Source organism: Haemaphysalis longicornis, unplaced genomic scaffold (assembly GCF_048455015.1).
Source record: "Haemaphysalis longicornis isolate Haplotype H1 unplaced genomic scaffold, Haemaphysalis longicornis Haplotype H1 scaffold_4, whole genome shotgun sequence".
NCBI lineage: Eukaryota > Metazoa > Arthropoda > Arachnida > Ixodida > Ixodidae > Haemaphysalis > Haemaphysalis longicornis.
In genome coordinates this window covers 12,199,440-12,222,395 of record NW_027526361.1, presented here as the reverse complement: position 1 = coordinate 12,222,395, position 22,956 = coordinate 12,199,440, and the positions used below count along the sequence as shown (strand labels likewise).

At 46.9% G+C, this 22,956-nt stretch overlaps 1 protein-coding gene across 1 annotated transcript; it reads right to left on the bottom strand.

Moving 5' to 3' along the window:
* Positions 1-2,097: 2,097 nt before the first annotated feature.
* LOC144178258 (uncharacterized) lies at positions 2,098-22,730 on the bottom strand. The gene is made up of 11 exons (XM_077705974.1): positions 22,683-22,730; positions 21,946-21,991; positions 19,191-19,283; positions 13,731-13,990; positions 12,822-12,914; positions 11,368-11,505; positions 9,432-9,882; positions 7,655-7,756; positions 6,887-7,060; positions 4,871-4,933; positions 2,098-3,950 (listed from the first exon to the last, which is right to left on the bottom strand). The coding sequence occupies exons 3-10, from the start codon at positions 19,264-19,266 to the stop codon at positions 4,872-4,874; spliced, it is 1,356 nt and encodes a 451-aa protein (XP_077562100.1). The 5' UTR covers positions 19,267-19,283; positions 21,946-21,991; positions 22,683-22,730; the 3' UTR covers positions 2,098-3,950; position 4,871.
* Positions 22,731-22,956: the final 226 nt, after the last annotated feature.

Genomic DNA, 22,956 nt, shown 5'->3' with positions numbered 1-22,956 from the left:
CTTCTACCCCTCAACGGCTCCACATCCGTGGGCAAAAACGCCCAGGCGCCAAAAATACACTTATACACTGCATGCTTCTCCCCCTACCCCGGTTTCACGTTAGTGGAGATGGCCCGGGAATTTTTTTCTCTCGGCCGAAGCAGCTACTTGTTTAGCAATCATAAATTTTCATATTTTCACAGGCCTGGTAGGAAATGGAAATGCAGTTTTTTTCCCAAGACCACAAAAGTGAATAAAGAACTCCCCTTTTTTGTGCATAATAAAAGTTGCGACGGAAGGGTGAAAAGTTTGGGTGAATACGGTTAAACGCTTAGGCACGTTTCTTTTTCTTGTCTTTTTTTTTAGCATTCCGGATCACCACTGTTTCCTCAGAACTGATTACTCAGGAGTTCTTGAGTAGAATGCAAAACATTTTCATTGAATGTGACAACTTGCTTTGCGTGCAGTTTCAGATTTAGGAGAACATTCTATAGTATACAACGTTCCAGAAACATGGAACCTATCAGCGTAAAGACAAGGACAGGAATTTCTGCCAACAATTTGTTAAGAGATCTACAAAGAACTTTGCAGTTGGTATTCAAGCTAAATTCTTACTTTTCGGCCGATATTAAGTTCCTGATGTGGTTCTACTTAATTCGTTTTTGGTCATTAAGAAAAGCTGCTAGGGGTGAACTGGTCAGGTTACCATGGCGTACAAAAGAAAGAAAGAGCAACGAGCACACAAGGCTGCTGCTAATTGCAGCTTGAGCTTAAGTTATTGACCAAAATTATGGGTTGATCGAAATTTATTGACGGATAAATAAAAATTTATTGATCGAGCTTATTTATTTCCTGTTTTATTGAGGCTTGGACATTTCCCATTTAGCGTATGTGATACGGGCTGTAGCAGAAGGATGACCCTGAAGGTGTGCTCTGGCCCGGGGACCAGGTGTTCCCGTGCCCTGAGCTGAGAGCTGGTTAGCTCGCACTCAGTTCACAGGGGAGGCAAAAAGAGGGTATTTGTACAGCCAGGCGTGCCCATACGATGTGGTAGGTCGTGTTTCGTAGTATGGCAGCTTGAGCAGTTGTAGGCTTCTGCAGTGGATGGTGTGGGACGGAGGAAGGGTTTGTTGAAGCGCGTGCTCGGGTCTGAAGTCTGCGCCCTAGTCAGGCGTCGCAAACACGTAGGGACGGGTGAGGGGAGGGGTTCTCGCGGTAGTTGTGGAGGATACCGATGTAGCGATTGGGTGATTGGAACGTTGGAGGAGGTGCGTGCGGCCAAGTCTCCCTTTTTTGACGGGAATGCTCGGGGTGTGTGGCTGCGTGGGCCGCCTCATTCTTTCGAAGGAAGGCATGACCTGCGGTCCACACGATGTGGATGTGGGGAGGGTTTTGATCGTCTGGAGAAGCTTAATGCAACAACGATTAAGACTGTCCGACCATGCAGTGAAATGTGGGAACCATCGGTGGCGACGCATACACAATACCAGCGGCCTGAAGCCTTCTCTGGCGACCATGCATAAGTCTGACGTAAGAACCGTTCAATAAACTTGAGAAACACCGAAAACTGGGCTATAGTAAACGAGGGTTTGTCGTAACGCGAAACAGGCTGGCAGTGACTGCTGTAACCTTGTAAATGGAGCAGGCAACCCCCCCCCCCCCCCAACCCCCTTACAAAAAAAAAAAAAGCGAAACAGACTTGTACATTTCCGAGCGGTATAGAAGAGTTAGATGCATATTACCAGCGAAAAAAAACAGACAGGGACGAAGAAAGAAGCAGACGGGACACTCGCTAGACTTCAACTGAAAAGTTTACACAAGAAACACGTAATATATGAAAATGCCAACAGACAAGTATGATAGACAAGGATGATAGAAGTCTAGCGAGTGTCCCGTCTGCTTCTTTCTTCGTCCCTGTCTGTTTTTTTCGCTGGTAATATGCATCTAAGTCAACACCAACTAGCCCAACTTTCAGCCTTAACGGTATAGAAGAGACAAAGCCTTTTTGTTTCTGTAAATGTTTCCATCTATTAGGGGTGGTGTCAATCGTACGAACTCGCCCTTTTATCGCAATTTCCAGTAGCAGACGACAAAAGAATGGAAGTGGGCAGCAGCCCGTGAGCTTTTCCTCGGTGACTTTATTTTAGCTGAAATTGTACAACATTCATGATATGGCCCGTTGCAGTGAAAACATGCGGGGGCAGCGAGTAAGGGCCGCCGCCGCCGCCGCCGAGAGAAAACAACAACCGCTAAATCAGTCCGACTACGTTTACAAAATGTGCACGAGTTCACTACAAGCGAGGGAACGGGCCGCGTGTAAAAGGTACCTCTCTACTTGGCCTTCCCCAGTCGGCGTATCTACATGCCTGCCTGCTGAATAAGGACCGTTTCATAGCCTCGATTCAGGTATCCTGCAGTCCGGGTCAACACTGGAGTCACTAAGGTCAACAACCACAAAGATTCTCAAAAAATAGCGCTCACCCGCAATGAAGGGAGAAAGATGAAGTTTTCTTTAACAGTTATACTTGCAAGCGTATGTGGCATTTTTTTTTTACTATTGTAAAAGTTTTTGGGGTAACGATAAGCGAGAGACAAGACAGCACATTGTAAAAGAATTCCGGAACAATTTGTAGGCGTTTCTTTCTTTTCATGTACGTGAAAGCAGTCGGCGAAAAGGAGATAATTTTAGACCTGCACTCCATCAAAAGTGCGACAATTTGCTCAGTCAAGGTTTTGTATCGTTTTTATCGAATAGGGGGAGGGTGCATCAAGAACACTTACCTCCCCGCCCCCCCCCCCCCAAAAAAAAAAAAGGTGGGAAGGAGAGAAAAGAAAGTAAAAAATAGAGAAAGTTAATTTAAAGTCTAAAAGACAAATTCGGAATGCAGCAGGCGTGCTCCACACAAAGTTCTTCGGATTTTCTTCATTTATGTTTCTCTGCAGGGAAATTCAAGTGGCTGATCGTCGTGGTGAGATCAGACGACGAAGCCTCGTAGCGTTGGTGGATCGCTCGCGCAGAGAAAGAAATCTAGAGTCGTTATTTTATCATTAGCCAGAGCCATTAGGCAAGAAATACTATATCTCAAAATAACACAAGGGTCAATTCACAGGCGTATGCTATTGCGTATTGACGGTAAATGACGACGACGATGGAGTGAGACAAAAAAAAAAAAAAAAGGTTTGACGGAACCCTGAGGCCTAAAAATTTGTAGCCCCGAACGACTAATTTGTCGGAATGGCGACAGTGCTTTCACAGAAAAAAAAATAATAAAGTGCTTGTCAGTCAGGCTAGTAATTCCACACACACTTATCTCGCATGATAATCGTTCTAACAGCTTCTGTTATTTTCCTTGTTTTTGTTAACTTCTGTTACATTTCGATATATGCGTACTACGAGTATTTCGCACTGTGTCACGTTTTACCTTCCCTGCCCTTCGTCGTTTCTGCCCGCACCGTCATCGCACAATATAGCACAGAGCGGGGAACTTGAAAAGAAGAAGAAGACATACTTAGTTATCCGGATCAGAAAAAAAGCAAGGTTAAATTATTTGCGGAATTCTTCTACACTGCGCGACCATTTCTCCAACAGTGCATGTACCACAAACACTATAATGTCTACGGGCGCGGCTACGCCCACCACAGAACGGTGTTCACGGACACTTGTATACGACATGTTTGGCCAGTCCTTGGTCACTCTCCCCTCCTCACCTGATGCAAAAGAGACGAGCGATACGCTGGAGTTGCAGGTAACGGCGTGTCGATATACATTTCCACACACAGGGGAAGAATAGCTAGATTACAAGCAAGACCGCGGGCGCCTGCGGAAACGCCGGGGAACGGGGGCTGGGTGGTTGGTTTAGTTGTCGGTGGTGCCGGCTCGGCAACGACCAGGAGGGTGTCACGCAGCTCGGAAGAAGTGTTGCCAGAGGAAGTAAAGACCTCGTCTGCTCGCTGTTGCAGACAACTTGACACTGCGGTGAAACCAAGAAGAAAGAAGAAACAAAAAACATGCTAATTAGGGGTTTAATTGGGCGTTATCAACGATGTATTAGTTTTCATATACTAATGCTATACGTGTTGATACCTAATGGCAGTGGCGTAGCCATAAATATTTTTCAGGGGGTGTTACATGCTGCTGAAAAAAAAAAGACCTAAAAGGAAAGATATCCTGCGCGCAAACGTCGTTTCATTTTCATTATCTTATGTAATTTAATTTTTACATATTAATACAGCGATACGGAGTGTGATCACTGATCAGCATAGACGAAAAAAAAAAAAAAGCCGAAATGCGGAGGGGACAGAGGGGGGAATGCACCGCTACGAAAATGTCAGGGGAGGGGAGGGTTCTGACACCAACTACTCCCCCCCCTCCCCTCACCTCCCCCTGGCTACGTGCCTGCCTAAGGGGGTATTCAGAACCCCCGCGCTGGCTAGGTGGTTAAGGCGCTTTGCTGCTAATCCCAATGATGCGAGTGCAATCGCGGCCGCGGTGGCCATTTTTCAAATGGAGGCGAAAGACAAAAACGCCCGTGTGTCTATTTTTCCGCGCACGTACAAGATGCTCCGGTGGATTAATTAATTCGGAGTCCCCCACTACGCGTGCATTATAACCTAGACGTAGCTTCGGCGTATTAAACCCCCAAAATTTAAAGAGGATATCCAGAATGATTGGTCCAAGGTGAGTATAAGCTTGCGGCTGCGCCTGAGTCACAAATTTTTGGTTATCGCACAGAAAAGGCCAAACCAAGCTAGAGACAACAATCTGTCCATTTTCTTTCCTTGTAATGTTGCCCTCTAAAACACCGCATGCTTTAAATAACCACGACTCAGTTTCTCAGCTCTTGAATGCAGAGTTATCAGCAGAAAGGTAAAGTAAAGAGTGGGTGCTTGCCTTAGGATTTCTGGGCAGCCGCGGGCAATTCCTTGTGCTTGATCACTGCCGGAATGGTCTTCTCTGCAGGGAGAGGAGAAGCAGGCCTTTACAAAGAGGGTCACCCAACAACTGACCGCTGGTTTAATTAAATGACACAAACACTGCTCTGAACATTAAAGCTAGCGCTACAAACGCAGAGGTCTGAAATTCCTCTCCAGCTAAAACTTGCGGAACGCAGGTGGTGTCGCTCTTAAAACTTGAATGTTGATGTTATCATTGTAAGCAGCACTAGAAAAATTAAAGCCGTTCCACTCAATGCGAGAGCTGTCGCAAGTGCAGAGCAGTGATTCGCCATGATGGGCTGTAGCGCCGTTATGCGCTCACTGCTACCACCCAATGCAATTGAAATTTCCCACCTTCGCAGCGCTCCCGCGCCCGCTGCCTGAAACTGCGCCAGAGGGAGTTCTGTTCTTTTTGTGCTTGCTGTTCCTCCCGCACGTGCCGGCGTTGCACTGCCACTTTTTTTCGCTTACTATCGTAAAAAAAAAGAGAGAGAGTTCTTAAGTAAATGAGCGCGGGCGCTGCCGGTTAATTGCGCATATTTTGCCTCAAATGTACCTACAGTTTTCTTAGCACTAAACAGCGAGGAGATCTATGACAAGCGCCAGCGGTCCACATGTTTCGAACGCTTATGACTATACAAACCGCTTGGCTTTCGAAGCCTCTGGGTTATGCCGCGGCGACGGAACGCCGTGTGGCTCTGCTTGGGTCCAGCGAGCGAACTAAAACGACAAGGCGAGCCCCTAAAGTGCTCAGCACTTAAAATAGGGAAAGAACAAAGGAGTGCTCAGCACAAGCACCCGTTTTGTGAACTGTCTGGGTCCCAGCCTTATTCCCTTGTGAGCTTCACAGACTGTTTCACCACGCCGGACGGACATACGCAACTAAAGCATCGAGACTGAAAAAAGATGGTTAAAACGTGAAGCGGCTTCAACCGTGTCGAAATGGCGCAATCGGATAGACGTCGGCTTCGTGTCGCGAGGGCCCAGGTCCGATTTCGGCCACGGAAAGCGTTTTTAACACGAAAGTGTTTTATTCCCGGATACACAAAGATTTCGCTGATGCACGGAAGTGACGCCAGTACAACGAAACAAGCGGCCTGTAAAGGGCGCACCCCTGCACTCAGGGTCTTCTTACGGGGAAGCAACCTTTAGTAATAAAGAGTACGTTATACTTGGGGTTGTTCGTTTTAGGGTTTTATGCCGGGATACACCAAGATTTCACTCACGTCATATTCGTCACGGAAATGACGCCAGTACACCTTTGCCGAATCCGCCCGCTAGCAGGACGTCGCTCGCCAAGCACACCCACAAGACAGCCGCCGACCCGCAAATCATGCTCAGCTTCGCTGCACATTTCACTTTCGTGTTTTACCGATTCCTATTACAGGTGAATGAACCACAGTTCTTTCTTAAGGCGCTTAATGTGCCCTCGCTTATTATCATCATAGTTTTGTAAAACCCATTGTGCAAAGTTGGCTTTCCTGCAGTGCCTTTTTGAGTGGACAACCACTGCGTAAAGTTGGTTTTGCTGAAGAGCGTTTTGGCGCGACATCAAACGCCATCAGTGAGGAATAGAAATATTCGCTCTAACAAATGAGTAACGGTAAGGGATTTCTTTTCAAGACACGTGTAGATGCGACGAGCAACGAATCATCATCATGCTTCTCCTCATGGTCCTCGATAATGTCGTCGTCGTCGCGTCGTCATCATTATTATGTTCACGGAACGCCGAAAGCTCCCCGATTTCCCCATATCTGAGGTTGGGTGACATGACCATTATTACTACACCGCTTCAAGGATATTAAATGTAAACAAACGCGGCACATGCGCGGCACTATGAGCGCCGATTAGGCGTAGGCTCAGGCAGTGACTGCGCGGCTCCAATTAGCGTCAGATTTCAGCGCTGGCTACAAACGAATGGTCTCGGCAACGTGAGATAACTGCGCAGCGTCGCCTCTGTTTCCATACTTACTTTTTTCCTCGCGGAGTCGGATGGCAGCGTTTCGGAGCCTCGCGTTGGCCAGCTTGGCCGCCTGGTTCTCGGTGGCTTCCGGGAAGAGTCGCTGAGGGGGCAGCGGATTGGTGCCACTGTACTGGGGGCCCGGGAACTCGCGCAGGATGTCCACCAGTGCGGCAAGCATTATGTCTGCGCGGCAAGAAAGACTCTTCTTACACAGAGGCAGATATAGTTCTGAAGAAACCAGGACCTTGTGCAAAGCACGCAAGGACTGCTGCTGCTGTGTACTGCTACACGAAGGTATCTTCCACTGCTTTTACCCTAACAGTCGTCCCGTGAACGCCACGCGAGACATCGGCGAAAGAAAGCAACCACTTTCTTTCCAGTTTTCAAAATAAAGCAAAAAAAAATAATAAATGGCTCCAAATCCAATAGTTGTGTGGCTCCATTTCCTTTATAATTATAAGGGTATTCAAAGCAACGGTGTTTGTACCGCAGAGTGTCCCAGTCTTGGTAGGTTTTCGCACAATCTTAATTATGCCTACAGTGTAACGTGCGCTATTAGTAAGCTCTTTTCGCAGCTCAGAAAATGCAGCTTCATAACATTTATTGTCTTGAATTTTTTTGTGCTAAGCCTATTGACCACGTTAGTTTGTGGGGATGTTTAATCGATTTCGTGTTTTTAGCAATGGAAGGTCAGTCATGTTTATCGCAAGTGTTGAGTACGAGAGCTCCGGATTGTACGCATATTTATGGAAGGTGCTTTCTAAACGTTTAGCTCACCGAGAACCTTTTTCTCGACTTCTCCAGAGAGCTTGTTCTGGGATACTTCTGTCTCCACGAAGTTGGCAAACCTCGCGAGCGCTTCTTCCGCACTCTGGTCTCCTGAAACGAGGAAACACATAACCATAAACACTTGTTTACAAACTGGCAAGTTTCGGCTTACCACGCTAAGCCTTTTTAAGACCCGTATTAAACTCGCCGTGGTAGCTGAGTAGCCAACTAATACCTGTGCTCCACTGGCCTTGCACACGTATTCGAAACGAACGACACCCGACTCAAAGGACAGACTTTGTATGGTGTACTGAATCTGCCGTGCTCCCCTGCAACTTCGGTGGCAGTGGAAGGATTTGTCACTCCCTCGCACTAGCGCTGCTGCCGTAAAATTCATTTTCAGACCACAAATCCACATTTAAAATCACAGGTAATCTATAGTAATGAAAGTATCGTCAGCTATAGCATCAACTTTAAACGTAACTGGAAAGTTTTTTTTCTTACAAATTGCAAATCGCATTCAAAAAATTTGCTCCCTTTGTATTATTGAAATGGAAACTATAGTGCCTATAAAGGTTGCAGGAGTATTTTAACTTAAGGAAAAATCAATTGCGTTAAACACTTGATGAAAAATTGTTCATTTTCACTGAGTACTCTTTTTTTCAGCGTAAGTCTAGGGAAAATGCCCGAAGGCACTGGGACGAAAGTAAGGACATTCATGTCTCAAAGTCGTTTTGAGCGGCTCGAACGTCTTCCGAGACGGTCATTTGGTCCGATGTAGATTTGAATTGAATTTCGTAGAAAATTGTAGTAGAACAACCTAAGATTGACCATAGGGTCGACCAACATTCGGTTCCAACAAGTTTGAGGTACTGGTGCAGCCACGGGTATAAGGTTGTGCTGCTGTGCCCAAGGGCTGCTGAGTCCAAGGACTTCGACCTCAGCCGTGGAGGCCGTGTTGCTGATGGAAGCGAAGAATGAAAACGCCCACATTTCGAGATTTAGGGGCACCTACACAGCACATGAAATAGATACTAGCCTAGTTGTAGCACCTAACGAAGAAAATGATTAGAACATCGATAGTGGCATCACCCCAAGGAACCATTTTTGCCGCAATGCAATATCTGACGTCATACGTGGCGAACGTTGGTATACCAGGATATACCGGTACTTTCTAGCATGCGTATGATAAAGATCCTCAGGCTACGTGCAAGTAAACGCAAAAATAATGTGCCTGACAAATTTGTTGGACGATAGCTGTATAGAACTGCCCTTGTCTTGCAAACGATGGGAGAATAGACTAGACTATATTGCCAACGCATCCACCCGCGTCTTTCATGGGCAGTGCGCGTGCCATCCCGCTTCTCGTGGCGCCCCATGCTGACGCCTGGTAACGGTGTACACCTACTTTGTATTTGTAAACAAAGAAGGCAAAGTGTGGGCATTCGGATCCGGTGTGCTTACAATTGTGAAGGCGCCGCAAGTGAAGCGGTTGTCTGTTACCGCAAAGAGCACACTGCATTCGTAAAGGTCGAAAAACGCTTGTTGGTTTGTAACCTTTTTTGCCGCTGTTTATGTTCCCAGAAAAAGACAGTTTACACTGCACGAAAGCAAGAAGCAATAAAACACTTGAACTTTTTCTCTTTGAGTTGAAAAGCCAGCTGTTCTGTTGAAGAAAGTGCGGTGAGACAAAAGAGGGCCTTTGCGTGTGTTGACCGCACACCGGACAACTCCGTTTCTCTTTTCCTTTGTTACTACAAGTAGGCTGTTAGAGAGGGGCACGCACCCTTGACGATGCTGTGGGCGAACATGTCCTTGGCGAGCCAGTAGATGATCTCCTCGAGCGTGTACTCGTCGTACGGCGAGGGTCCCCGGAGCCTCCTGAGCAGGCCGTCGGCTTCCTGCTGCCGCTGTCGCTGCTCCTCTCCCAGCCGCTCCAGCACGCCCAGCTTGTTGCTGGCCGCCGCCGAATCGCGCTTCTGGGCCGCCTCGGCTCCGCCGGCGTCGACGCGAGCCGCCTTCGACTTGGAGGCATCCGATCCATGAGCTGCGGCGGGGACTGCCTTGTTCTCCGTGGCCACCGCGGCGCTTGACGGCGGCGCCACTTCCTTGGAGGTGGCCGCCTTGGTGGGACTCTTCGCGGTGGGTTTCCCCTGCGGAGCCTTCTGCGGCGCCTTGGTCGGGGCTTTAGGCGGATGCTCCCTCGGGCCGAAGCCTTCGCCGAGCCTGTGCTGCGCCTGCGCAGAGGAGAACGACTGGGGCTGTTAGCGGGACTTAAAGGGAGACTGAAGTGAGCATGTTGAAATCTCAATTGGGACTGCATTGTGCAATGTGACCCATGATATCTATGATATGACTGTTTATCGGAAGTCTAGGGCCGTAGTTCGTCTACAAGCGACCGCAGTAGAGAAGACACTCCGCGCTGTTCGTGGTCGATGGGTACCTCGCGATGGTAGGCGCCATCTGTGTGCTGCTTCTGCGGAAACTATACCACTAATCCGCTCGAAGACGACGCGGTCATTCACCAAGGCGCGACACTTGCTTTGCCGGCCGCCATGCAACGCACCATGCGGGGAATTCTCAATGCAAGTTCTTCGTACGAGTCAAAGGCTGCCGCCACACTCTAGATGGAAGAGCACTCATTCCGGGCATTACATCAGGCATTGACTCCCTGGAGCCGTGAATCTTGCACACCCAAGAGGACAAAAGCGACACTAAGCGTCATGTACACTGAGGACGTGAGTTGTGTAAAGCTTCACCGCAGTAATAGTCACTTTGCGGTGGTGCACGCTTTACAGGGGTTTCACAGTCTGGGTTGGCCATAAAAGCGTTCGCGCCCGAGGATGATAGTGGGGTTAAAATGGAGGCGTGAACCGAATCAACAAGAAGTGTGGTACCTTGGGAGGCTAAATTCCCGAGGAGAGGGATCAGTGCACATTTGCGCGAAATTCGTGTCCCCTATCTGAAGTCATTTTACTTTGGTTCGGAGACAATGAGGAGCAATTTTTTTTCCCCCAAAAGCTTTCCTATTTGTTTGCGAGTAAGAAGAATGCGAAATGATCGAAACCAAAAAAAATACAATACCCCACAGCTGCAGTAGGAATTCCACAATAAATAATGCACCACCACAACAATGCCTGCGAGATGTGGGTTAGACACTTCTGCGAAAGTAAAAGTAAGAGCAGGGATTCCCGTGCGTACCTGTTAGCGTTGAAGAGGAATGGGGTAATGTTTCCGAGATGGCTTATGTCATAAAAAGGCGAGATCCTCTGGCCGGATGGCCCGCAAGGCTGGAGAAGGGGCATCAGAGGCCGCCTTACTAGGTCTGAATTACGTGGTTTATTACACCGCATACCATATCGTGCAGACTAGCAAGCCCAGACAAAGTTCATTAGCCCTTACTTTGTTCATTCCCCGCATAAGGTGAAATCTTTGCCAAAATCTCCAGTCCCCTCTGAGGGTTGCTCTACTTCAGATCATTCAATGCTGAACACGAAATCTTGAGTGTCAACAAAATATTCTACTCCAGAGAGCTGACGATTTTTTTTTTTTGTTCTTACAGGTTAAACCTGGTGATTTCAGAGCAGATCACAGGAAGGTTCGGTATGAATTTTCCAGCCGAATTGATGAGCTCTGTGGCTCAGGAAATTTTGACAAAGACTGTAAGTACTTTTATCATGTTAGCACAATAGACCGCAATAAAATCTTGTGTTTCAGCCCACCTTGAGCTCGTCTTTCTTCTTCATGCTGATGGCCTCCCGCAGCTCCTGGATCTTCCGCAGCTTCTCTTGCTGAGCCCGGATGTAGTTCATCTCCGCCTTTACGTCCTGCAGGTACACAATCGCCTCCTCCCGGCTCATCTAGGACGGCAAGAAAGAAAGGACCTAGCTTGTGAACTTGCTACGAGACGAATAGGATATGCAGCGCTTGGTTCACGCGTGCAAACTAATTACGGCGGAATGACTTCAGCTTTCTCTGCAATATAAATTTGGTATAGGTTACCAACTGCTGCAATACTAATTAATTGCATTTTGTCATCTAAATCATCCTTGAAAGACCCTATTTTGTCCAGTTAATCGTTTTTAATTGTCACAGTTTTGCTTATTTATTCCTGATGTGAAACGAATAGGATGACCATCCTTTTACACTGATTAACTATTTTCTGTTTTATTGTTTACTTGAAAGTAATTCACGTTTTTTTTCATTTTGGAGTGCCTTATATTTTCTAACAAGCTTTTTGTACTGTCATTTACTGCTGCCTAAGTTTATTGTAATTATTAACTTTGTTGTTGACTTATACAGGGTCCCAGTACAGTCATAAACTTTGGGACACTTGTTTGTAGTGTTTTTACCTTCGCATTTTTTCTAATTCACTTGAATAAACTTCCTTGATTTTGAATTCAAAGTGATCATGAAGTTTTAGGGGAAGGAGCGCGTTCAGGAGCACAAACACCCGACACTTTAATAGAGGAGAGTGGCTCAAAAGTATGTCCGACGCAATTGCTTAATTTACTCTGCGGGCCTCTATGGCTTGAAGAACATTCGGATAATTGGGGAACAGCACATTTAGATCGGTTTAAAGTGGCTTGGCACTGATTTGGTTGGTGGTAAAAGTTACTTTTAATTGTCTGCGTATGCTGTACTGTATTTCCTTATTTTGGTTGGGGTGAAGACGAGGCATGCATGGCTGAAAGCTGACGTGGGCTAAAAATAATTTTTGATGAATGAAACCGCGAGGGCGGCAGCGTTGAGTCCTGAAAACGAGAAATTCCGAGGACACTAAAGCACTTTGCTTTGTTACAATTGTTATAGTCAACTTCTGAACGTTGCCCTTTCGGTGTAAATGATTTCCATGACAGTGCACAGTTTTACTGCGGTGAAAAGAGGCCCATAGCATCCTGCCTGGCGCACCTTGGGATTTAAATCCACCTGGGCACACTAATTAAACATAACTAAAGATTCAAATTCTTTCAAATGGCACACATTTTTATTGTGCGGTGATTACGTCGTACCCAAAAAATCATCCATTTTACCTCCAGGACATCCGACGCGTCCTTCGTGTCCTATATTTCTAAGATTACCTATGTATTAGGTTGACCGTGGAATACGGCTCGTGCTTCGCAATCACGTCAGGCGGGTGTTGGCGCGTGCCGCAAGCGTCTTCCCTCCTCCTTACCATTCCCTGCCTGAGGAGCTCTTCGACGGCAATGGCGACGCCCTCTTCGTCTCCTGTCCTCAGGATGTACTCGGCAAGGTCTGTGGGCGTGTACTGCGAAGAAAGCACCATTCATTTTGCCCGCACGCCATTAGAGCTCACAATTCATGCATAAGAGTAGTCTCTGTACGGCGGAAGGCTCGATGGAAGAACTTGTACTCGGAAGGCTGATCCTTCCCGCCCGCTGAAATTTGAATACCATCGAAGTATGTACGAAGTATTCACAGGGCTAATTTTGCAGTTTAAGCTCTTTTTTTCTTCATTGTAAAAGTAAACATCGCCTTTTTGTTTATTTCGTTGTACGAGTTTATTGGCTTTAAAGTAAGCCCTGTCAAGGCAAAAAAAAAACATTTACAAAAAATATGAACTTATGCGCACATTTTAAGAGGGCATTGGTTCCTGAAGTGGATATCATCCCATGGTGTGGATGCACTAATAATGATGACAAAAGGTATTTACTATGAATAAACCATGCAGCAGATAAAACTGTTGCCCCTTTCTGTGCACTGCCACCCATCCGCCACTCCCTTCCAAATAAAATTTTGCCTCCTCATCCTCCTTATGAGTGTAGTTTTTTTTTTTTTTCAGTGTCCACGCTTAGTTCTCCGCCATTCTAATTCTGAACGACTAGCAACTAACTAGTCCAGGTGAAGTGAAGTAATTTCTGGACTAAATTCTTGTCAATTTTCAACAGTTGTAAAATACAACTTTAAAACTGTCTTCGCGTTCGCACAAACTCATCACTGTTCACTAGGTGCCCATGAATGGGCCTGCCTAAACAAGCACCCATCAGTCAGCCCGGCTACAAGGCGGAATCTAAGGCTGGAACCACAGTGTCGAAAGCGCTGCAGGAGAAGCCCGTATACGCACGTCGCTTCTGTCTTGCTCCTCCGCGTTCCACGGGTACAGGCCGTAGTTCTTCTTCTCAGCAGGCACCGGTAGTCGCTGCTGCTGCTGCCGAGACTGCTGCGGCTGATTGCTGTCTTCGATCTTCGTTTCGTGGATCCCCAGCGCAGGCACGTCGACCTGCGTGCGCGACACGCTGTGCGGCCGCTCTCCAGGGCGGACTTGTTCCAGCTGCGAGCTCTGCTTCACGCTCGCGAGCGTCGAGTCTGTCTGGGCATCCTTCACTGCTCGCCAGGGAGAAAGGAAGCAAGGGAGGGGAAGAAGAAGACGCAGGTGGAAAGTTTATTAGCATTACTAGAAATAAAATTTACCGTCCCTTCATAAAAAAAGCTGAGAGAAGCGCGAAAGAAAGGCCGAAATCGCAAACGAAGAACAAACCTACGCGACGATTTCTCGCGCACTAAGTACACGCATCTACGAACGATCAAAATGTATATCGATAAGTGGTTTGGGAGATAAAAATATACTATCGTACTCCTTCTTCGTGATCGATGCATGTACTGTCTTATCTAAAACCGTACCTTTTTCGTGATTTTCAAGTAACCATTTTTAAAACAATGCAAGCCCGGTTTCACGCATGCGCCGTGTGTCCAGATGACATCAGAGCCCTTCGGTCGAGCAACCGGTCTACGGGAAATGCATTAGCTTTTTGACAGAACTCTACCGGTCCCACGGAGAAAGCTTTCACTTTAAAACTGCAATGAGCGCGGGGTGAATCAGACGGAACCACACGAGGATGTGTGGCAGAGTGTATGGAAACCACGAAGAGACAGGGGATTGCGTGAACATGAAAGAGAAGCCGGAGAGACGACAAAGGGAATAGCACAGCTGTGGCACGGGGTCAACGACGTACTCGACGCGTAATGGGCGCTGATATCTTTGAGTGGAGCCCCTTAGCTGTTGGCGTCAAGGTACTTGACGTTAGCTTGGGGACCTGCGCCGATCGTCTGCAACCCTCCGGCGGAGTGCGGATGCGTTAGCAGTGCTTGAGTTCATTCAACTAATTCTTGACCGCGTTGAAGGTGACTTTTGAATAAGTTTTATCGCATTTCTGTCTGCGATGCCTGGAAGCAATAGTTGAACAACGTCACACAACAAGCTAATTTTCGACACGTTGACGTAGAGTCGGCTTTGCTAGCTCATGGACGGAACCAAACGCTCTGCGCTGTTCAATAAATGTTCATATTGCGTCGGCCTCACTTGTTTTTGAAAAAATGTAAAGACGGTCTGGGAGGCTTGTTCCTGATATTTGCGTTGCATGGAAAGGGCTTCAACAATCACGCCGAGGATCAGGCAATAAAACGGCGTTTTATCACTTCATTGTTACGAACTATTTTCACCACGTTAGCTTTATTTTTATGGTTACTTTTTTTATTATCATCGTTAGATTTCTAGCTATAGGTTGAAATCTAAATTTTAGAGAACATTTTAAATCGGATATTAAAAAAAAAAAAACTCTGGCACGGTGCGTCGTAGCAGTTTCAGGCAACACTGAGCGTTGCATTAAGCCTGCGGAATCGCATTCCGAATTTTTGTTCGTTTATATTATTTATTCGTTTTGATCGAACAAGATATACCATAAATTCAATTAAAACGCGACCATGTATCCCGAGTAAGTTATGGAAGCGCAACAGGCGGAAATAATACGAAATAATTTAATGCAGTCAACGGTATCAGCTATTTCATACTAGTTATTCCGGAATAATTTACCCGGGGAGGTCCTATCTGACAAAGAAAAATAAAACACTGTCATTGTTAACTGTTTCTTTTTAGGCGTCTACCTCAAAACAGTGTGTTCGTTGAAACTTAGCATTGGTTCCTGAAAAAGGGGGCTATGGCACAGATTCCCTCCACCCCCTTTTCACAACACTACCCTAAGTGTCGTGACCACTTGAAAATACATGGGTACTTTGGACTCAAGTTATACTTTGTGCGAACAGAATACATGCCTTCAACGTACAGTCATGGACAAATAAAATGCGATCACGAAAATATGAATCAGAACACCCAAATAGTGCGATTTCTTTCCGTGGAGCTCAAATTGACGCGTGGCCTAATTTCAGTAAAAAAAAAAGGGAAATGTAGCTTTCCAAATGTACCAATAGCCCGCTAATACTTGACCTCCACGAGCAGTGTTTTTCAATTATGTGTGGTCTGCTTCATATTTTGTTGTTCACATTTCATTTCTCTATGACTGTACCTGTTGCACCCAAGGGTGAAACTCAGCTTTCTCCCGCAAGGTTACAAAAAACTCGGCAGCGCTGCGCAGTAAACGTCCCCTGAGGAATAGAATTGAAATGTCTTGTACCGACGCGCTTCTATTTGTTCTCAGTTCTTGGGCGCTCTCGCTTTCGCGGGCGTTCGCAGACGGCTTGTTTATTTCTTTTTCTTGAACGCTTGCTAGACACGAAAGTTGGTACAATACGAATTCATAGCATTAAGAAGCGCCGACTTCTCCCGTCTTGTGCTGGAGTTTTCGAAGCAGTCGGTGCTATTCGTGAGTGGTAAAATAAAAATAAAAATGTTGCAAAGCATACACCCGCCGTGGATGTTTGCACAATTTGAAGGCTTGTATCAAAACAAACGCTACTGAAACGTTCAATTCGGAGTGGACAAGCATCAAGCACAGCCCCAGGACAGAGAAACGGCTCTGAAGGCTGGCCCCAGGGAAGCAGAATACGAATGTTAGTCCTTGACGTCACGGGAGTGCCTTGTGAAGCGCCCCCTGTGGCCGCGCTCGCCGCCAATAAGGAGCCACTCGTTAGACCCCAAAAGTTAAAGGGGCCAGGAAGACAAAGCACAACTTTGCTCAGTTCGCAAGAACTAGCGTTTGGTAACTGATTCTGCTCGTCTTTCAACCAAAAAACAACAAAAAATATTTAAAATGACAAATTTCATGACACAGTGACGCAATATAGTCACGAGTGGTGTTCTATGGGCCAGCAGTAAAACATTTTAACACGAAAGGGTTTTATTTCCTGATACACCAAGATTTCAGTGACGTCACATCCATCAGGGAAATAACGCCAATACAACGAAGCAAGCGGCCTGTAAAGGGTGCACCCCCGCACACAGGGCCTTCTTGCGGGAAAGTAACCATTAGTACTAAAGAGTAAGTTATACTTGGGATTGTTCGTTTTCGGGTCTTACATTTTAACACGAAAGTGTTTTATGCGGGGATATACGAAGATTTCACTGACGTCATATCCGTCACGGAAATGACGCCTGTACACCTTTGCCGAAGCGACCCGCCAGCAGGACGTCGCTCTCCAAGCACACCCACAAGACAGCTGCCGACCCGCAAATCATGCCCAGCTGCTGATTACGCTGCACAGTTCACTTTCGTGTTTTACCCATTCCTATGACAGAGTAATCAGCCACAGTTTTTTATCAGTGTTTTAACTGCGCGCTCTCATTCAATTCATACGATCAGAATGAACTAGAGGCACAGTCGCCCAGTCGTGTTTTAAGTGCGACCCCAAACCATCCACCGCCGGCGTCGGCGGCGTCGGCGTCCGCAGTGCTCCTCTATATTTAAAAAAGAAACAGCATCCGGCGCCAGGTTTCGATCCGAGGACTTTGCGGCCGCAGCGCGACGCTCTACCGACCAAGCCACGGACACGACGCTGATATCAGTGTTAGTGACGCGCCTTATATCTTTAACGCATTCAAACTACGTCGTCAGCGGCGTGCGTTGGCGACTCAGCGGCGTTATAGCGGCTTGATAACTGCGTGGTGTACACGTGATACTACAAACCCGATGGAAGAGATGGAAGAGAAGGCGGCGAGGCGGTGGGCTGCGGGGGCCAAGCGCAAGCGCCGCAAGCGGGCCGACAACCGTGCATTCGCACTTTCACATTCTCCCCCTCAGGGAAATGCGGGGGAATTTTTTTATTTTATTTTTTGCGGCGTTTTTTTTTTTTTTTGGTCGGCGGCGGCAAATCGCACAAACGATAACTTGTGACGCCGTACAAAAACGCCGGAAAGTGAATGGGGAATTCCCACTGCTTGATATGTTTTGTCCAATATCTCGATTATAATCATCATTGAAGTTTGCGATGAAATCGGCACCATTGTTATCGGGACAACACAGTTTTCTTCATGAACCCCACTTTTATTCACTCTTCAAGCAGACCGCGTGCTGGCAGCTGATTCGTGGCTTTTCCCCAATCCTCAGCGGCCGACGACGACGCGAGCTGCATGGCGGAGCGCAGCCGTACGTACTGTTATGAAACTGCCTGCGCGTCCCTCAGTCATCTGCGAGCGTGCGAAGCATACGGATCTCCCGGATGACGCTGGCTTGCGCCACTGCAGCGACGATGCTTACGTCGTTGTTCTGCCTGGAGGCGCGCGTGCCGGTTCCTGGATGTGACCCTTGATCGCGCTGTCTGCACTGTTTTATTTAGCGGCTCCAAAGGCCTGCCTAGCGGGGGTCCAATATCACTTCGTGCGAGGCCAACTATGTCGCGCCTTTGTTCCCCAGCAACACCACCTCGCCATGACAAAATCCTCTTACCTGGTGAAATCGACTTTTGGCGCACAGGATTCTGAGAACCGTTAACGTGCAGATCAAACGCCCGTATTGCAACACTCGCAGGTACCGCGTGCTCACTTTTAACGCAAGCATACGAGTGCCTTTACGACGCGCGAGATAATTGAAAGACGTGAAGTGTTTGGCGTAATGCGTTTCGACATCCGATCTCGGGAGACTAGTGCTACCATTCAGCAGGGGGCAACAAATCTGTGTAATTAACGCGCGCGAACTGTAAAGTCTCACACCAAGGGGTGAGACGTGGTTAGTAGAGAACATGGCAGTATAGCAAGCGACACATTATTTGCATTATTTGGAGCCTACACTTGGAGCCAACACATCTCAGTGACGCGGTACGCACGGCAAGAAGAGCCTGGCTGCTCACGCACTGCGCATGCGCAAACCTCTGCAGAGACGGAAGGCTGCTCTGGTAGTACCGGTGGTCATCTTATGTTCACCACTGCAAGTGTAAGTAGCGATCCTAATCAAATGCAACTATATCTAAGCGCAAGCGAATATATTTTTCAATATTTTTTTGCTACTGTAGGTTATTTCTGGGCTACTTATCGAACGCTTATGTTCTCCATGTTCGTATAGCGTACACGTGGGCGGCTACATTACACATAAGGAGCGGGGCCCGAAGGTCGGGAAGGGCGGAATGCTATAAATATGTGGTGCGTATGCTATAATCTCATCCTACATTGATAGTTGATCCTTCTATCTATACCTGCCCGCTACATCATTGCTGTTGAGCACAAATAATGCTTTTTGTGATTCGTCGTTTCTGAAAGCAAAGTATTTTGCTTGCCGTATTATGATTCCTTAACATTGCGAACGAGTGCATAAGTATTACAAATAGAAGCACCGCGTAGTGTTAATATGTCAGCAGTTACCTGTTTTCTCCTTTGTGCTCGACGCTCGAACTTTTCCATCCACGCTGACCATGTGAGATGACTCCTTTTCCACCATTTTCGCTCCCTTCAACCCTGCAAGTTGTGAAGTGTTTCACGAGCTTATTAGCACGCTATGTAGTTAATGGTCCCGCACTCGCGTGCATCTTACCGCCATTTTACCAGTGCATTTCGCCGGGTTAAGCTACAGATGCGAAACCATGGGAATAAAATCGTTATTTTACTGCTTAACGATATATTTTTACTAGCTATGAACAGCGTTGTTGGTTTTTCCTCTAACTTGGCAATGGAAGGTAAGTAATTTTCTTCGTACCCTTGCCTCTCTTGCATTGTGCCCTAAAACAGTAAATAACTAAGAGGTTCAAGTTTCCGCGATGTCAAATTTAGCTCGATAATAACTCTTTTGAAACTGGTGTGCTATGCGAGATGAGCCTGCAACTAAGTTCTCCCCGTGAGCCCGGGACCAAGCTAACGACCTTCAGTACCTAGCAGCTGTAGGCTGCCTAATCAAGGCGGCGGCCCGGTAAGAGTTACGGCAGAGTGTTCTATGCCATATCAGCGTTCGGACAGAGCGCCACAAAAACTTTAAGCCGGTGGTGCTTTGTATTGTAACTCGGTCAAGCTAGGGTAGCTGTTGTGCTATTACAACATCTCTTAGACGATAAATGAAATAGCACAGTATTAAACGAGGTTGGATAGCCAGAAAATACCGTGACATTAAAGGCGTCGAGAAAGGATTGAGCCTGGGGTCAAATTCTTGATATGCAGGACATAGCAGATAACGAGGACGAATAGTACAGCATTAGCGAAATGGTCGCGACCACTGTGATAAAAATAAACAGAACGTACAAGTCAAAGGCAGTGCAAACTTATGTTGAATAATTTAGAGCAGTAGAATAATATAGAATAATGTCGAACAAGGGAATAATGTCGAGTGGAAAAATGCCGAGTGTGGAATAATGTTCTACGGTGACTTCTGTACAAACACATAAACATACAAATTCAATATACGTACTCGACTACAGTCACATGTATAGCTTGTACCTGAGTAAACTAGTTGCTTGTTCTGTGCTCGTATATTTTGGAAAAGTTGAGAGGACTATGATGCACAGCCCAGACCTTCGGTGTTTACGCTAAGCGCGTGGCACTGTCGCCAGTGCAGTTTGTAGCCATAGCAAAGAACACAGCTTTTAACGAAACTGAAGCTATCGCACCCAATTAACAGCGCCCAAAGCGGCTTGCGGGTTCCAGTAAACGCTCGTTTGCGCAATGGTTTTCTATCGGTTTCCTCGGTGCGATGATGAATATTTGAAGCTTGATAATCCGCAACAAAGTGAGCTGCTACAGTGGCCGATCGATGCACGATGACCAGAATAGCGGCAGTTGATAGAAGTTCAAATTCTTCTGCGGCGCCATGTGCGACCCCTGACCAGGGTGCGAAATTTCGTAATCTAATTAGGAGAGATAATACAACCACTTTCCTAACATCTGTTTATCTTCATTGCCCCTTCAAACCTCCATTGCTGCGATAAAATACAAAAGATACGAATCGCTACGTCCAGCTGCTATTTCTTCACGGCTTACGCATTCGCCACTATGTTGGAAGTCAATTATTATAGGCATGTAGCTTTTACAAGTGATAGCAAATATAGCAGGGTTCATTCCTCCGGGGAAAGGTGTCGGGTAGAAGGTGCATTCACATGATTTATTCAGAGGAAAAGAGGAGGCGTCTGCCAGATACAGTTTCGTATTTGCGCATTATTTTTATCTTTCCTCAGTCGCGAAGGAAAGCCCCGCGGGAGTTGTAACCAGGGAAGTGCTGAGGTGTGCCGCAAAAAGTTGTGCTGGATAATTGGATTCGCCCGGATTCCTAGAATACACTAGCCTTTATTGATTTTTTTTTTGTTTTTTCTATGGTTACGTGATGAAAGCAAATGCTGGGTACACCATTCACACTGGAAATATGTCTCGATGACATGTATTTATTGCGGTTGATTACGCAGTCCTGTGGGGATGTAATAGCGGGTCGCAGTGTAGCCTTTGACGCCGGAGCTATCCCCACGACAAGCAGGACCGTTAAAAACAAACTCCACATAACGGTTACAAAGCCACATGTAGTACCTGTGGAGGTGAGCTGTGCCAGAAGGAGTGAACAACTGTCTCATTAGCTCAAGTTCACATTTTAGATGCGACTGCATCTCATTCCCTCGCCTTGTCCCTCCATACGGCGTCGTTGTCCGTCCACACCCCTCCCCCATTCTCCTCGCCGCGCGAGCTGCGCTCTCCGCCGCTCACCCCCTCTCCTCTCTGATAGCGAACACTCTCTCGCGAGGGGCATTGGATTGGATTGGATTGGATTGGATTGAATCGGATCGGATCGGATCGGATCGGATCGGATCGGATTGGATTGGATTAAAGTGGATTGTGTTGGATTGTGTTGGATTGTGTTGCGTCATAACCGCGCCACGTTGCGTCATAGCCGCGGCAGGGGGTTCACGGCATGTGTCACGCGTTGGGTGAATCAACCTAACAACGGAACCCCCTATGCGTCGCATCTACACAGGGGTTCCCGCGAGGGGAGGTGGGAGTAATTTTTAATCTGCACGCCCCGTGCAATGCGCTTATTTATTCTTTGCGGTCACAGTCTGCAAAATTGCGAGGAATGCCCGCAAGTCTCTTCAGTGGGTTGTTTTGTTGTGAGGGTGCCACGCAGGCGCTGAAGAGACTGAGTACTCACCTGCCACTTTTCTAAGCTGATCAAGCTGCTCAACTTCATCAGGGACCTAAAAGAAAAGAAAGAAAGGAGGGTTCGCAGTAGACGTTGTTTAGGCCTTCCTTTAGTAATTGGTGTGCGTCTGCGCGAAGGTTTCTCGGCCTAACGCTAGCACATAACTGCAACTACGGGTGAGAGTAACAATGGAATAGAACCCACCGTCGTAATTCTCGACAGTCAAGCATAACAGTAATTATAATGGCGCTCCAGCGCCGAAACCCTATTCCGCCAATACAACATTCATTGAAAAAACTCATGGCAACAAATAAATCTGAACATGACTACATCGCGCGTTTGCAACCTACACATGGTCCTTCTGATTTGTCTCCAGAAATGCTCATTACGAACGCTTGCTTATTCTTAGAAGTCAGTGCCTGTCACTCTTTTTTTTTCCACAACCTTACAGTGCTCTTTCATAGCTCCGTGTTATGGCCTAGCTCGGTTAAAAACATGTCCTGCTGAACCATCGTAAAGTGCAAAGTGTTGTACAAATAACGCACTTCTAGTCATATTTTAAGGATTTCACCGACTGAAACCCTCTCGTATTTACTAGGAGGTTGCAATACATAAACAAAACGGAGATAAACAACTGCTGAAGAAATGGACCTTCCTTTCGCAGTGACAGCACAGAGTATGACTGAAAGGTCCTCGATCAGCATCAAAAGATGCGTGTTGCAAGTGAAAGAGTTCGGCATACTCACATGCCCTCCTGCACCAGTGAGCAGCAGTCAGTAGAAAAGGAGGGGGGGGGGGGATGTCGGAAAGAAAGGAAAGCAAATCTATGAAAAACTCCCCGATTCAGGGTAAAGTCAAATATTCAATGGCATTCGAATAGTGATGAGCTGTAATTGCCTTCATTGCTCCATACCCCAAATAACATTTTCTTGGCAAATGCGCGTAGCTTACCGATTCGCGTCTCAAACCTCCTGCGTCCTGTTGATGGCTGGCAAATTATCTCGTTTATTTATTTGTCTA